Source organism: Phoenix dactylifera, chromosome 12 (assembly GCF_009389715.1).
Source record: "Phoenix dactylifera cultivar Barhee BC4 chromosome 12, palm_55x_up_171113_PBpolish2nd_filt_p, whole genome shotgun sequence".
NCBI classification, from domain to species: Eukaryota; Viridiplantae; Streptophyta; class Magnoliopsida; order Arecales; family Arecaceae; genus Phoenix; species Phoenix dactylifera.
Genome location: NC_052403.1, coordinates 7531553 through 7548762, shown reverse-complemented (window position 1 = coordinate 7548762; position 17210 = coordinate 7531553). Strand labels below are relative to the sequence as shown.

The window sequence follows — 17210 nt, the reverse complement described above, 5'->3', positions numbered from 1 at the left end:
TTTTATATCTACCCATAAAAATATTTTAATTATTTTAATTTTAAACTATTTAATTTTTTAACAATATTAGAGATAGGGTGCTTAAAAAAATTAAAATATTCATACAAATAATAGTTTTATAAAAATATTTAATAATTTTATACATTTAAAAGGATATATATGAAAAAAAATAAAATCGGACGCAATGAACGTAAGTGATTTGAATACGCTGACAGTGATGTTCCTGCGGAGCATCATAACATAAACCCTTTTATTTTTTATTTCCATCCCGTTAGCTCTCTCGCTAGCAGTTACGCCTCCTTCGAGAGCTCGGGAGCAAGCGGGCGATAGAGAGGGGGGGGAATCGGAGTCGGTTCACCGGACGGTGAGGGATAAGGGCGCGAAATGGAGCGGGGAGCGGGGGGGCGGCAGATGAAGTACGTCCTGGTGACCGGCGGCGTGGTCAGCGGCCTCGGGAAGGGCGTCACGGCCAGCAGCATCGGCGTCGTCCTCAAGGCCTGCGGCCTCCGCGTCACGTCCATCAAAATCGGTTCTTTTCCACCTCTTTTCTCTCATTCATCGGTTCTTTGTCGAAAAGAAACTTTTTTGATTGGTTCCATGCAGTTTTAAGTTCTATTTAGCTATCGATTTGATTTTTTTAATGGGAATATGGAGTATTTTCGTTGATTCTACTCAAAAAAAGGGTTTCATTTGTTTTTCCTTTGTGTTTAATGATTTTATTTAGCTTTGGATTTGGTTTCGTTTTGTTGGGTATGCGAAGTATCTCCTTGTTTTATTCGCATTTCGTTTCTTTATTTCATAGACTGTTCTTTAAAAAGTGCTTCTTGTATTTGTTGTTGTAAATTATAGTCTTGTTTCGATTTTCATTAAGAAGAATTTCTTTTGAGGGTTTTCTGTGTGGTTATTATTTTTCATTAGCATTAGATTGTTTGGTTTTATAGGAAATGTGAAGTGTTTTCTGTGTGGTTCTTAGTTTTCATCAGCTTTAGTCATCTGTATTCCCTTCCTATCTTTTTATGGATTTTACTTTAATGGGGTTTCGTGTGGTTTTTTCTTTGTGGTTGATAGCTTTCTTTCGTTTTGGATTTTATTGGGTATTTTTGAGATGTATGTACTCCAATCATCTAAATCACTGCTCTTTCTTGAATGAATTCTTATTAAAAGAGCTTATCGTGATTGTTTTCTTTAGCTTTAAAGTGATTGTGTTTTTGTTAAGAATGCGAAGTATTTCCTCTAGTCACCGGTATTTCTAACTCTTTTTGATGATCCTTCTTTAAAAATAAAAAAACCTTTTCGGTAGTATCCATTGTTGTTTCTATTCTTTTTTCAAAGCTGAACATGTTGGGGCTTTTTAGGGAAAGTGTAGTTTTTTTTTTCGTCACCTGTGTTCCATAGATTCTCTTTTAAAGGGCTTCTTTTGGCTGTTTCTTTTTGTTTTCTCTTTTTTTAGCTTTGCGTTTATTTGGCTTGGTTCGGAATGTGAAATATTTTTCTTGGTTACCCGTCTTTATCTTTATTTCAATTGTAGATTGTTCTTGAATTATTTTCTTTGTGAAACAAATCCAGTTTAGCTTTGGATTCATGGGATTTTGATGTGAATGTGAAGTGTCCTTTATGTTTATCTTGAACCTTCTAAAGCTTTTACAAGATTCCGAGCAACACCCCTTTTCTGATTTGGTGTTTTACACCCACAGAAAAACATTATTCAAAACAAACCCTGGAAGCTTACATATTTGTAGACTGTTTTCCTTTCGAATTTTCTTGAAATCTTTAATCTGCAAAGAGTTCTTGTTGACTGGTATCTTCTTTCATTCTCTCACAACCACTTGCAATCTTGGTCTGTCTCTGATTGGTTTTAGCTGGAGTTTAACTGCTGAAGTATTCTCCAATCTTTATTTTTTCAACATCATGTCTTGTAAGGATTTTTATTAGGCTCATTTCTGTTGTGCTTTCAGATTCTTGGTATATTATTAGTTTGCTAATACATGTTACTTACTGCTGGATGCAGATCCATACTTGAACACGGATGCAGGGACCATGTCTCCATTTGAACATGGGGAAGTTTTTGTTCTTGATGATGGCGGCGAGGTTTTCTTTCTTTACCTTAATTTTACTTCAATTTTCTAGCATTTGCCTACACATATCTGATAGGATAATTGTTGATCACGATTTTGTTTTTTATGGTCTACTTTCTTTCTTAAATCTATTGGAGGCTTGGACCAATAATTTGATATTCCCTGCTCCCGGTTTCATGTATATAGTTCTGGCATAGCATTTAGTCATTAGTCTGTAATAAATAATCCGGAGGAGCTTAAACCAAGACTCATCACATCTCTTTTTATATTTACCATTTCTTAGTTCTATATGCTGTACCTTGTGCTTGTTTCAGGTGAATTATCGTTGGTATATTTTTTCATTCATTTCTTTTTAACTTTGCATGAATTTGAGCTGTGCAAGTCACATAAGGTTCATTGGTTATGCAAATAATGTTTTCGATTGTAACAAGTTTGTTCCTCTACACCCATGGGAATTGTAGACATTGCTGTTATCATGCTGTGTATATAGGGCGCGTTTGGTATGGGGTGATTGGCCTAGGATCAAGGGTGATGGGGGTGGAGGTGATGAGATCGCCGCGTTTGGTTGCACCACGGTGATCCTACGTGGCGATGATCCTAAATCACCTCCATCATCCAAATCACCGCCCAACCTAGTGATGGGGTACCCGTCCTTGAGGTCGAAAATCAAAGATCACCCCAAGGCAGTGATCCTAGGTTGAAAATTATAGACCAAAATACCCCTCAACCTTTTTTTATGCTCGAGTCGTTACCTCTTCCCTATCTCCGCTCCGATCTCTCTCATCTCTCTGCTCTCCTTTCCAGCGAGCGCAAGAAAGGAGTCCGAATGCTAATAAAAAAGGAAAGCCTTCGCTCAAAGGAAGGCTTCCGGGAGGCAAAGATAAGATAACCACAGAAGAAAGAGAGAAAGCAAAAAGGCACCGACTTGCTATGAAATAAAGAGAGGAGAGAGAGAGAGGGGGGCGGGGTAGGGAGGTTCCTTGCCCTGTTTTCTGTGTCTGACCGTGAGATTTGAGGAAGCAAAGGCCCCATATAAAAGGGAACAGGAGCTGGCTACAAGTCTTCCCCCTTGATGGAAGGGAGGTGGAGAGTTTTCTTCTGTGGTTGAACGGTTGCTGTGCTGTGATGTTGCAGTTGCTGCTTGGGTACTCGAAGGGGAGATGGTGGGATAAGATTTTTATTAGTTAGATGGAGTGAATTTCTCATAATGCCCCTGCCTTCTCTAGTGAATTTGTCCCTTTCTGGACAAATTCCATGAAGTGCCGTGGGATAACCTTTTCCTATTCTCCTCTTGCTTGACATGGCAACCAGTATTGCCAAGCATTATCTCAGTTATTTAATCAGTTTCATGGGCCTTCTTTTAGAGTAATTACTTTTCCGTGCTTCCATTCAAGAATCATATTAAATTGATGAGGCACTATTGCTATCTAAGGTTAGAGCACTATTGCTATCAACCATAAATAGATGGAAACAGTGCTAAAGATCTATAGTAAATTTTATTAGCATGAATGGTCGTCAAAGAATCAAATTTTTTTTTATAGGGGATTAAGCAAAAGAAACTTATTAAGGGCTCCTAAAAGTAGAATATGCGACAAAATTATGGAGCTATTATAGGAATTAGCATATTGACTTACATTTTTGATTCGTAAGAATTAAAAACACATAAAAAATCTATGTAAGATATATCAGGGGTATTTGTGGTATTATGTGGTCGGTGATCTTGGATCCCTGTACTATACCAAATAAGTTACTCATGGATATCCATGGATTTTTAATCACTGGACCATAGCCTACCAAACACAGTGATCTTAGATCGCTGGAGATCAAGTCACCCCAGTATTCGGATCACCGGGGATCTTAGATCATCGTGGATCTTAGATCACCGTGGTGATCCTGTTGGGGTTACCAAACGCCCCCATAGAGGACTATATTTTACTGCATTTCTCTTACTACCAGAATTTCTGCAGTTTACTGTATGCACTATATTTGTTTTGCTTCCCACCCTTCTTAGTTTAGGGTCAAGGGGAAAAGTATTATTCCCAAAATTTTGAAATGGACTTGAGGATATATTTTCTCCGAAGCCTTGAATGGTGGGCAAATGAAAGTATTAGGACTGGTCTTTTAGCCAAAGCATCGCGCTAGAAGTAATGGTTGGGAAGATACATATGGATTTCTCAGAAGAAACTGAGGCAGGTTGTCTATGTTCTAAAGAAAGTCTTATTCGCCGTTAGTTGCAGTTGTTACAGGTTGGGATTTTGATAGGGTCTACTTGGTTTTTGTTTATTTTAGTTGCTATTGTCTCAACTTTTTGGTCTCTTCTGACATGGTGCACAAGTGCTCTGATATGATTTCTTTCTCTTTGAGGTAAAAGACCTTAATTTTTTGTTTTGGAGCTCTACTTGTCATGGTCCTTTTCGCATAAACTCTTTTAGATATTGTTAAAATCGCCTTTTGCTCTGATTTTCCCATGGAAGAAGTTGAATTTTATGTTTAAGTAGCATTTTCAACCCCCGGACCCTTTGTCCACTAATTTAGGGTTCAAACCTGAAGTAGTTAATTGACAAGAGTTATGTTCAATTGCAATATGGAAATTTTGACCTGAGCTGAGCTCATGTTACATCAAAGAGTAGAAGAATTTTCCAAACAGACTTTAAGGGCTTTTTACTTGAAAGACAAGGCTCCTTATATGTACGTCTGTATAACCTCATATATTTGGAATTTGGACTTCAACTTTCTTGTGAAATTGAAAAAGAAAACTACATGGAATTCTGCGACATAACCTGTTGACTAATGGATCATTATACTTCACAGAACCAGGTAAATTTGAATTTTCTTTTTAGATCAGGTTTAATGATCATATTCTTTATCTCATGTTTCATTAGTCCTAGTAGTGACTAATACAGACAAGATTATCAACCATAATTCTTGAATTTGGAGTAACTAGAGATTTAGGAGATTTTGTGTTTCTGGTTTGTGTTTGTTTTCGTCTTTTACCTACTTATCTCTGTTACCTATTATACTGCTTCTATATCATGTATCATTGTGAATGTGTTTCATTTATAGGTTGATTTGGATTTGGGAAACTATGAGCGCTTCTTGGACGTCACCCTGACTAGAGACAACAATATAACTACAGGGAAGATATATCGGGTGAGTTCCTTCTATGCAAAAACACTTTGCCCGCTCAAAGTGTTCTTAGAATTTCTGACATAATCTATGCTGTTTCAGTCTGTCATTGACAAGGAAAGGAAGGGTGATTATCTTGGAAAGACTGTCCAGGTACTACCTTTGTGGGCCACTTTTGTTTAAATATAATCATATATTTTGTCAACAAAATCACTTTGATTGCTATTTAGTAATTGAAGAGTTGCTTGCTTATTATCCTGGATCCCAGGTTGTCCCTCACATCACAGATGCCATAAAGAACCGGATTGAGAGAGTATCATCTACTCCGGTCGATGGAAAAAGGGGCCCAGCTGACGTGTGTGTAATAGAGTTGGGTGGGACTGTGGGTATGAGCTAACAGAACATTTACATTAACAGGTGTTACTGCAAAGGCTTGGGCCACTTTAGATGTTCTTATGCAGTTGGAACTCTATTTCATGGGTGTACCAGGTGATATTGAATCAATGCCTTTCATTGAAGCCTTGCGCCAGCTGTCATTTTCTGTTGGTATGTTTACAACAATTACCTAGATCTACCATCACTTTTTCCTTTTACTCTTTATTTGTAGTTACTTGACATCTAGGCCTACTATCACCTTTGGCTTTACATTACTGTTGAGTGTAGTCAATCGACAGACGTGTTATGAATATGATTACATGTGCAGTACCCTTAACTATAATAGCCTTTTGCAGTCCTTGGCCTATACACATATGCTATGTCTCAAAGCATGGACAACTTCATGCTCTAGGTGGCATTTGTTTTGCATATGGTTTTACTTATATTATAAGAATATACAACATGCCTCCTAAATCTGACATTTGAGTTAATTTTATGCCAAAGTCTACATACGTGGGAATCTGAATTGGTGGGCCTTTTTCAGGATTTGTTCATATCCAGCAGGATTTGCCTACCACCTGATAAACATAGTCTCTGACAACTATCACTTGTCTTCTTTGAATCCCTTAAAGCATTTATACACATCTGTTCTAGCGTTTCTCAAGAAGCTAAGATAGGAAACCTCACTGCAGCATCTCCTCCTCCTCCTCCTCCTCCTTTTTTCCCCTTCCTTTTTAGGAATAATCTACATCTCTCTATCTCTTTCTAAGTAAATTTTTGGGATAAAAATCTGGAATGGGCTAACCACCTGTGATTATTGCAAGTACTATGTTTTATGTTGCATGAAATCCATGAAGGCCAATATTTTTGCAAAATTTATATATTTAAGAATATAGCCTTGCTCCTGATTATGCCACCCTTAAGATAAAATTATAATCCTATTCATAAATCTGTATAGTTAAGACTGATTAGTTGTTGCTGAAGAGATTATTAGTTGGTTTATATGTCCAATACCTGCTGATTTAGGTGTTTCTGAGGTGTTTTCTAATTTTTTGTGAGCATCATAAAACCAACCATTTGATTTTACAGCATAGTTTTCTCTTGTAATGGCTGTTTTGCTTCCATTAACTGTTTATTATTGCATTTATTCTGTATAGTTATAATATTTTGTTCGTTTGCATGTGCTGTTGTTAGTTAAATGTATAAATCGAATCATGTAGTGAACTTGTGCCTCATGAGTCATGAATGATATTTCTCTTGTAATGCTGTTTCTGTGTGTCTCATGAATGATTTTGGTTCCTAATCAGGTAAAGAGAACTTCTGCCTCATTCATGTGAGCCTTGTACCAGTATTGGGCGTAGTTGGTGAGCAAGTAAATATTCCTTCCTGCACTTTGTTCCACAAAATAAATTATAAAGTTAGAAGTAAGAAAAAAATCAATTTTTCACAAGATGATGGAAAGTACAGCATGTGTACACTTAATTATTTTTTCCCCTCATAGAACATTATGGAATTCTAAACTATAGTCTAGCAGAAATTAGATGTTTGTATTATATAAACTATTTGCTGCTTTCTGTGAACATAATGCCTAATGTTAATGCTTTTACTTTGTAGAAAACAAAGCCAACACAACATAGTGTCCGTGAATTAAGGGCATTAGGTTTGACTCCTGATTTATTGGCATGCCGCTCAGCTCAGGTGAGCACTTTGGGCTTGATCGACAAGAGAATGATGCATAGCTCATGCATGACAATTTTTTTATGTGTTTTCATGTCTTCACTATGGACTTATTTAGATAGGTTCAACTGGGTTGCATGTTTGTAGTGGTAGGTGTTGTATCTTTCACCGATCAAAAAAGGATTTCTACTTCACTACTCTTACCTTGAGCTTTGAGATATAGGTTGAATTGATACTACAACATTATCAGAACAGGAATTTTGATCATTCATAAATTCAATGACTGTTAAATGTTTTGTTGATTTCAGAGTGTTGCCTTCTATGTTATAGTCTCACATAAATTCTAATTTATTTGGTTTCTTATAAGAAATGAAGCATTATTATAAAAAGAAAATAGAAAATATATTTTTTCTTGATAGCATCATTTCAAATTTTTTATATGTTTTTGTTTAATTTCATTTTAGAAAGTTAACTTTCGCACTTGCTTTACCTTGGGATGCATTCAGATTTCAGAGATTTTACCATTGTTTAAAATTTCTTTTAAGCATGTCATTATCAGATTTGTAATTTTGGTCTTCTTATTATGAAATCATATATTACTCCATTGGAAAGATTTCATAGTGTGTTTCTTTTTTCCTTATGATGCTCATAGTTGGGCAATTTATTTATGACTTACTTTTTCTACATAAGTTATTTCCATACTGTTACAGCATATAGATTCTTCTATTTGCGATTGCCTGTTATCTGACTCGACTTGTAACATTTTGGGCTTAGCAGCTACATAGCTATTGAATTTTGTTTTCTAGATCCTGTTGAATTGGTCCCTTGCAATTCTGCCTTTTTGATTTTTGATCACGAACTTATTTGCCAGTTATCTTTTGCAGTCAATGATGCCAGGCTTGGTAATCATCAGCTTTTAGTCTTATAGCTCTTGAGATTCCACAAATCTTGAAATTTCTTTAAGTTGCCACTTATTTCCATGCTTGATCTTTTCCTGTTCATAAATTTTAATTTAACCCTGGAAGAATTTAAGATATACTTTTCTTTAAATTTTCAGCCTTTACAAGAAAGTACGAAAGAGAAACTGTCACAATTTTGTCATGTCCCGGTAAGTTTTTTTGCTATCAAGTGGTTCGTAACTCTTTAATCTTCGGGATCTCATTGTTCGAATTATTCTTGTCTTCAATAGGTTGCTAATATTCTTAACATCCATGATGTTCCAAACATTTGGCATGTTCCACTGTTACTTCGGGTGAGATCAATATCCTGTGTTCCAAACTTCACATAATTTATGCTTTTAATAAAATGATATGTATAATTATAAAAAAAAATGATATGTATCACATAAAGTCGTTGACCTGAAAATGCTTATATCTTGTTGGCTCAACATTCTGACTGATAGCCTTTCTTCAGAACCAAAATGCACACGAAGCTATATTAAAGCAGTTGGATTGTCTCAGGTAAGAGACACATTTTAGTCTTAGTGATTACTCATAGTTTCTACGAGGGTGATATCTTTAAGCACCATATAAAATTATAGGATTAATTATTGAAGCTTTATTTCAGTATTGCTACTCCTCCAGATTTAAAAGGGTGGACAATAATGGCAGAGGCATATGATAACCTCACAAACTCTGTCAGTATCATCAACAACCCATCATGCTATGTGCCAATATTTTTCTTTTCTAGTCGTATGACTGATGAAGGCACCATTTTCCTGCAGGTTAAAATAGCTATGGTTGGAAAGTATACTGGCCTGACAGACTCTTATTTATCTGTAGTGAAGGTGTGATTTCAATTACGTAAAATCATGTTTTGATTTAGTTTTTCTGTGGAAAGGTCTGTTAGCACCTATTGTTCTGGCAGCCTGCAGCTTTGGGATGCTAAACTGCAACTTTTATGTCTGAAGAGTTTTGTCAGGCTTACAATTCTAGTAAAGAAATTCAGGTAGTCTAAGAATTGTAAAATGTGTAGTGTATATAAGGGTGAACAAAAATTGCAAACTCAAATTTCATTGCTAGTGCCACAACCAATATAGGCAGTCAATTTATAATTTAACAAAATCACAACATACCGAGAGGACCAGTCCCATCTGTCCTAGAAAGGAGTGGCTTCTTATATTTCACTAGTTTCATCAAATCTATTCTGTTCCCACCTTTTCAGACCCTTCAATCACAATTCAAGAGTCTTCTTTTTAGTAATAGAGTTGTCAACAAGTTCAATCTTGTTAGTTTATGAGATTCCCCAAAGTTGGTTAAAAATTAGGAACACACATTCCTGGAGTAAAGTAAGTGGCTATAAAATTGAGAATCAGACGAATGCGTACGCAGCTGGTTCACTCATGCTGCTTTTCATACTGTCAAGAACTCACCCGTTAAAATTTCTGCTTCTATTCATTTATCTATTTATTTTCTGTTTGAAGCAGATTCGCATGCTATGGTATTGATGGTATTGGCAATAGTTCTAATATGACAAGGTGGACTATCTATCAGAAACAAGAAGTTGAATAGTTTTCCAGTGGAAAAGACAATGTTAGAAAAGAAATTTAAAATCAAAAGATGGAATTATAAGGAAATGAGGATCATGTTTCGTGTATCCTTCAACTTACATTGGTTTCATACCTTTTTAAAGTTTTTTTTTGGTTCTACCACATGCAAAACCTGTTTAGCATTTTCTATAAACCAGAAAAACTAGCTATGGCTGTGCTTATCTTCATTCTTGTTCATCTCGGTCAGATTCACAAATTTTTTCTGGATATGACCCTCCATGAAACAATAGCTTTGTATAATATGGCCATTATTTCAGCCAAGCCTACTTAAATTGATTTGATTATATGATTTGTTTGACACTAGAATGTTAAAGAGTAATGTCTAATTGTATGCTTCTCATGGAACCTCACATTGCAGGCCCTTCTGCATGCCTGTGTTTCTTGCTCACTGAAGCCATCAATACAATGGATTGCAGCATCTGACCTCGAAGATGAAAGTGCAAAAACGGTATAAATTTCTCTAGCCATTTGTAAATAAAGGATATCTCTTGTTGCCTTTCTAAAGTAATATGCTGGGTCTTTTTCTTCAAATACAGACACCGGAGGCGCATGCTGTAGCATGGGAAGCTCTGAAGGTAAGAATTCAATTGATGCCGATTACCTTCTTGTTTGCAGAAATTCTATAGAATGTCTCAGAGCATCTATTTTACATAATAACACACACATAATCTTCTATACAAGAAAACTATTAGTTACATGATCCAATTTTTCAGAGTTCTTCATGCATTTTGGTACCTGGTGGATTTGGCGACCGTGGGGTGCCAGGAATGATATTGGCTGCAAAATATGCTAGAGAGAACAGAGTTCCATATCTTGGCATTTGCTTGGGGATGCAGATCTCTGTGATTGAAATTTCTCGATATGTATATATCTTATTTGTAACTTCTGTTTCTCTTCTTTCCTCTTCTTTACTTTTCCCCTCTTATTTTTGTGAAATTTTGTTAGGTTTTAGGTTTGGGAAAAGCAAACAGTGAAGAGTTTGATCCTGAAACACCACATCGTGTTGTGATATTCATGCCTGAGGTATTTGGCTAGTCAAGCAAGGCTACATATGTTTTGAAACAAACAAAGACTTGACCTTATCATGTCATCAAAATGTATGCAGGGTTCAAGAACACACATGGGAAGTACAATGAGATTGGGGTCACGGAGAACATTCTTCCAGAATCCTGACTGTATTACCTCAAAGCTGTATGACATAAACCTTTCGCTCTTCTGAATCTATTCTTGGTTAGATTTTGACAACTGTAAGCTAATACATTGGATGGAATTCACACTCCATAATGTGCAAGTTCGTGTTATTTGAAAACATGCACTTACATGATTATCGGAAAACCATCATATCATAGCATTTTATGTCATCTAAATTACTTTAGCATGTTTGCACTGTTATTTTCATTTATCTAATCTTAATAATTTCTGTGAAATGCTAGATACGGAAATTCTGCCTATGTGGATGAACGCCACCGTCACAGATACGAGGTTAGTTGTAAATACTAAATTTTTGTGACACGTGGCATACTTTCTTTCTTTTTCATCTTTTTTCCTCTAATCTTGATGAATGCATATATGGCATGTTATTTTTTCTTGTCTAACATTTGCAGACAGTTCTGTTGTTTTATCCTTGCAGTTTTTTTTTTTTTGACATAACATATCCAATGTTATTTGCAATCAAGAAGCTCTTTTTTCTAGTTATATATTATTAAGGCCAAGGACTCTAGAGGTAAAGTGATATAGGATGACAAAGAAAAGCTCCCCTCCTTTCTTTTATGATGGTAGGATAAGAAAATGAACAAGTGCACAATAACTTCTTTATAATTCTGGAATTAACATGAACAGAGAGCCTGAGCTTTTACACCTTTGTTCTTGAACTACAACATAGGTTGTCTTGGTGTCAAAAGATACCACCAGAACTCTCTTTAAAATTCATGTAACGTGTGGATTTATGTTGGTCTCCCATTGCCTAGACAAGGCCTGCATATGGTACTCTACTTTTCATACAATACAACATCATGGAACTGTTTCCTCAAGTATTTTGTGTCCATAAAATGATTTTCTTTTTATCATATTGGTGATACTATCAACTTCTTGTCAAAAAGTTGTTAATTTAAATTTCCATCATCCCCATGTTACTTCTCTTGATTCAGCCATCTGACACTATGTAAGAGTATGACCTGCAAAGAATTTAAAGGTTAATGGGATTTTCGTCTATTTCAATTAAAAGTCTATGCTCTTTTTAGATATGTGTAAAAGTTAATTGTGCAGGTAAATTCATATATATGGCAATAATTGTTAGTATTCGCAATTTAACATCCAAAGCCTTGAATAATATGCTTACAATTTACCATGCTATAGGTGAACCCTGATTTTATCGGAAACTTGGAAAGTGCGGGCCTAAAGTTTGTAGGAAGTGATGAAAGTGGAAGAAGAATGGAGGTATTGAGCTCGTAATTTAGCTTATGCTGATTTTATGCCCTGACAAACTATATATGATGATTCCTTTTGTCATCGTTGAGCAGATTGTAGAACTACAAGATCATCCCTATTACGTTGGTGTGCAGTTTCATCCGGAATTCAAATCAAGGCCTGGAAAACCTTCAGCTCTGGTTTTAGGTAACCTTTGCAACTTAGTAAGATATATCTCACACACTTTTTTTTTTAAAAAAAATAATTCCTTGCACAGAATTTTTTTTTTTTTAAATATGAAATGAATATCTTTTATTGGACAAAATAATCTAGGAAAAGGCTTATTAACTCTATTACTGCTATTCTGTGACATTTCTGAGGTTGAAATCATGTAATTTTGACAACTTATCTCATTGAATAGAGTCTGAAGGGTCAAAGTGACTTTTTGTGCAGCAGTAACAAATTTTGCTGACCAGATCTGCAGAGTAATTTCAGTCATGAGTAACAAAAAAACACATATATTGGCCATTTATCATTTTCATTAGCCGAGTCCTGTTAATCTGACTTGTCAGTTTCCTTAAGCTTGAGATAACGGGCACATGATATTCATGCCATAATTTATTGCGATAGATTGCCCAACCATTGATGATTTCTTTGCGATGAAATTTAAATCAGAACATGCATAGGTTTAACCATCCTTTTTAATATTTAAAGCAGTGAGTTAATTTTCCAAGAGGTGATAGCTCTTCTTTTCTGCTGTAGGTCTTATATTGGCAGCAACCGGACAACTGCAGCCGTATCTGAAGAGGATTTCTGATTCGAGTGCAGAAGCCCCTCGGTGACTCTAGTGCCCCCACTTTAGGAGGTAAACCATCAGCTTATGAGTGTCTATTCATGATTAACCATATCTGTAATCCTGAATCATGACTCAAATTTATGGTCTTCCAATTCTTGTAGGGAATATCTTCAAAATAAAATAAAAAAATCTTAGGGGCAATGCATGTTTTGTACCAAGGCTAAGTTGCTGCGTTTTTGTTGCTACTGATGTCAAGCTGGAGCTGCATCAAGATTCAATATGGAGAGTATTGTGTACTTTTTCCAGAGCAACAATTTTTTATTTGCGGTTCTTCTCAAATATAATTTTATCCATTTATTGGTTTTTGGAATGCTCCTTGTTGGACAATTATGGAAGTCAGTTTTCCAGCTTTCTATATAAACTCTAATTCTAGAGATCCATAGTATGGTAAAGATCATTGCTCCAGTGCCACCCTTTGGTCCCTTTTATCTTTCCTTGTGCATGTTTGATTACCAGGTGATTGCTTTGATTTTCATTCTATTTAAAGATATCTAGTAACCATTGTTGCTATCGGTATGGAGGAGTTGACAAAACACAGAATTTTGAGGATAATGACTCCTCTGATCAACTAATAATTTGTTAGTTGAAAAGTGCTAGCTCTGGAGGTTGGTCACCTGAGTTTGCCACTTCAGGCCTCGCATTTTGGAAGCGGCCATGAGGATGATGATGGACAGCATGAATTCTGCTGCTACTCAAAAACATTATGTCGGAATTTGGTCTAGAATTTTGCTCACTGGTAGATTGGGGTTGCTTCGGAGCCACCTCTGCTGAAAGCTCCTCAGATATTTGTTGCATTTTTAGGCCATTGAGGTTTTGAAGGGAAGATCACATTGTAATGTGGGTTGTCATTCTGTATAGAATGAATGGCAGCGAACGTTGATTAGTATTGGTTGTATGGAAAGCTGTGTCCACAAAAGTGATGTCTAGACTGCTGAGAGATTGAATTGATTAATGATAATGGATTTTTCGCTTGTATTTACATAGTTAAAGAAGCTGTCTCTGATGAAGATGATGGCTACTTTGATTGCAGAGTGGTGCTGACTTCAGAGTTACAGAACTGTCAAATTTCAATTACAGTAGTATCACAATAGTATTGTTTCCGGGCATCAGCTGAGTGCTTATTTGCCTGGATTCCAGGTATGGTAAAAGGTTTAAGGGCTGTGAGACAGCATCTGAGGAAGGTTTCTATACATCTCTTGCAGTGTATTTTCATAATGCAACTTTAGTTCCTGAAACTTTATTTTCTCTATGTCCAAACTCAAGGGAAACAAATTTTTAAGAGAGAAGGAGCAGATTATGCACTAAATGAGCCACAACTTATTGGAAAACTCCATTATTATATACAGCATTGCCGCAAATAAAGAATGGAGAAGTAGATAGATACAGAGGATTGAAAGAGCATCCACACGAGAAGAAATTCCAACCTCTGGTGGTATTATGCTTCTTTCAACTCATGCCTCTGTCAAGCATCTCATTGTACTGCAGCAGCGAGACTTGGCGTTGCAGCTTCATCTGCTCGTAGAACTTCGCTATGAAGTCCTCAGCCTTCGAGTCAATCTCTTCTTCTTCTTCATCATCATCTTCATGGACTGCTCCACGTTTCGATCTATCATCATCATAATCGTGACCACCTTCATCATGATCGGTTACGTCCTCTTCTTCCATTTCATTCTGAAAGTAGCTACAGCTCTTCGGATTGCCTGTCTTATAGAAGACACTGCTGTCATCATCATCATTGTCGTCAAATTTGGTGGGCGGCTGGATGCATGGGAAGCGAGGCCGGCGTAGCTTGAAGCGGAATGTGGGGGTCTCATCGAATGACAGCTCTCGCTCGCCATGGTGGAGCTCTCCATAGGGGTGGTCACCGGCTCCAAGTCTCTTGAGATGACTCGCAATGAAGTGGAGATCGGCCATTAGCCGCCGCTTCAAGGAACCACCTTTCCTTGCCCACAACAAGGCCATGCGAAGCAAGTTCCATGCTCGGCTTGTCAATGTTGCTTTCTTCTTCGCCATGGTAGATGAAGATGATTGCTTCTTAGCACCAGCAGCAAGTAGTTGTAAGAAGAGCAGCGATGTTGATGAGAAAAAGAGAGAACTGAGAACTTGTTTGGAAATGCTGGGCTTTGAAGGAAGGTGGTGGGGGGAGAGCACTTGGTTTGGGTGGATGGGTGGGGGGTCTGGCTTTTATGTGGAGAATCTTGAGACGCGCTCGCTTGGGATGATGAGCTGGTTTCCGTTGAGATGACTCGATTAAAAACGGTGGACTTGGGATAAAATATTACGAGTCTGGCAGGTGGAAATGGATCCCAGGATCGTACACGGTTTTGAGTAGGAGAGGGCAAGCTTTTTTTTTGGAAAAATGCCCTTCGACATGCAAGAAAATAACAAGAACGTAAACAAAGAACAATCACTATTAATTGGTGCTTGTATCACTGCTCTCTCTTCATTCACAAGTTCAATTGATAATATCCTGTCTCTCTCTTTTTCATCTACAATAAAATTATTTCTTGTTTTATGCATCATTTTTGTATTTTTTTTGTACCTTTACGTCCATTTTATGCTCGATTATTCAAAAAAAAATTCAATCAATAATAACTTGATAGCCGGTCTCTTCATTAATTAGACTATAACTTCTAGTCCCGACTAAAGTTTCAATTTTTTTTTTAATTCTTGGTTCCTAGTGGCTGTACACACTTAATATTTAATACATACAGAGCTACAACTAATTATGTACAAGTAGATATAAGCATGTACATATGCGAGTAAACTATAATTGTGTGTAAGAACTATATCAATATGTATGATACAAGCATAAGTATCTGCAATTCTATATAAGCATGTTCAGCATTAAAAATAAAATAATAGTGATCAAGAAATCGAATGTTATGGTCTGATAAAAAAAAGAATGGATGTTAAGTTTTCTAAAAATTAACCATACGTACAACTTATCGACTAAGCTGGGTATTTTGGGAAATGAGGCTAGCCGCAACTCATAGAATGTCACACTCCATTCAAAACTCATAGGATTCTTTTTTTTATTTTGCTTTTACACTACGAAACGAGTACCCTGTGGAAATCTCTCTCTCTCTTAGAAAGTGTAGAGGAAGGATCCTAATAAGGTCTTTTGGAGCAGTAAATAGCTTGCTGGAATTATAGCAAAGCTGGTTGTTTGATGGGATGGAGAACGCGCAAGGTTGGACTCCACAACCGCGTGGAGATGGCCGTATGACTCTGTCTCTCTCTAGATGGCGACAGCTGGACACCTGTTTGTCGAGTAGTAGCGAGGGCCCCACATCTTGTTTATGGCTGTGCTTGGCTGGTTCCAGTGGTGGGTCCCGAGACTGCTTCTGTCACGATCATGTGAAAGGAATACAATGCGACACTTATACGGCAAAGGATATGGATTTTGTGGATAAATATATACCATATAAATCATCCCATCTTCCAGCTAAGGGTAAAATTTTTTTGCAATTTGTTTGGCTAGATCCGGATAACATCAGATACGTGATGAGAATTTTTATTATTGGGCTCGATAGCGGTAGATACGGACTGAATACTAATATATATATATATATATATATATATATATATATATATATATATAAGTCAGTCAAATAAAAAAATATATTTATATTTATTTTAAATGCTTATAGATGTAAATCGAGTTACCAGCACGTTGTTGTAATCATGTATTTTCTAAAAAAATTTATAAGTTTATATAAAATTAAATAGAATTACAAATAAAGATAGATATTTCAATACTGATTGGATAGTTTTTTATTCATATCTATATTTATTCTTTTAACAGATACGAATACATATATGAATATTAGTCGGATGTTCCAATTTTAACCATATATGAATAGATTTAGATAGAAAATTAGGTCTAAATGAATATCTTTCGGTCTACGCTATGTGATTGATCCAAACTAACCCTGACATGATGTATTTATTAGTTACAGAGTTTCTACCAACTTTGCATGACTCAAATTATGCCAAGCTAGCTCCCGGTGTCAAATTCAACTCTTAACAAATTTCTTTTTTATGAATCAAATTCAACTATAAACAAACTCAATCTTGTTGGATTTCATTTGAATCGCACTAAATCATAGCTAATCGAATGTCCATGCTCATACGTGCTCGTGGG

General features: G+C 36.3%; 2 protein-coding genes across 4 annotated transcripts; one reads left to right on the top strand and one right to left on the bottom strand.

Annotated features, from left to right (window-relative positions):
- The first annotated feature begins 301 nt into the window (after positions 1 to 301).
- Positions 302 to 13474, top strand: LOC120112743 (CTP synthase-like). 3 transcript variants are annotated; one of them, XM_039132513.1, is made up of 23 exons: positions 305 to 529; positions 2009 to 2088; positions 5139 to 5225; positions 5304 to 5354; positions 5470 to 5587; positions 5691 to 5747; positions 6884 to 6948; positions 7191 to 7274; positions 8311 to 8361; positions 8443 to 8505; positions 8667 to 8713; positions 8820 to 8889; positions 8977 to 9039; positions 10160 to 10249; positions 10338 to 10376; positions 10515 to 10664; positions 10747 to 10824; positions 10907 to 10992; positions 11235 to 11283; positions 12157 to 12237; positions 12321 to 12414; positions 12970 to 13072; positions 13165 to 13474. In XM_039132513.1, exons 1-22 carry the CDS (start codon positions 385 to 387, stop codon positions 13047 to 13049), a joined length of 1728 nt encoding a protein of 575 aa, XP_038988441.1. In that variant the 5' UTR covers positions 305 to 384; the 3' UTR covers positions 13050 to 13072; positions 13165 to 13474. The 3 variants fall into 3 exon arrangements, with proteins under 3 accessions (XP_038988440.1, XP_038988442.1, XP_038988441.1); XM_039132512.1 differs by having other exon boundaries at positions 302 to 529; positions 8820 to 9039; XM_039132514.1 differs by lacking the exon at positions 7191 to 7274 and having other exon boundaries at positions 304 to 529.
- An 861-nt stretch (positions 13475 to 14335) lies between these two features.
- On the bottom strand, positions 14336 to 15496 carry LOC120112744. The gene has a single exon (XM_039132515.1). The coding sequence runs from the start codon at positions 15074 to 15076 to the stop codon at positions 14510 to 14512; it is 567 nt and encodes a 188-aa protein (XP_038988443.1). The 5' UTR covers positions 15077 to 15496; the 3' UTR covers positions 14336 to 14509.
- Positions 15497 to 17210: the final 1714 nt, after the last annotated feature.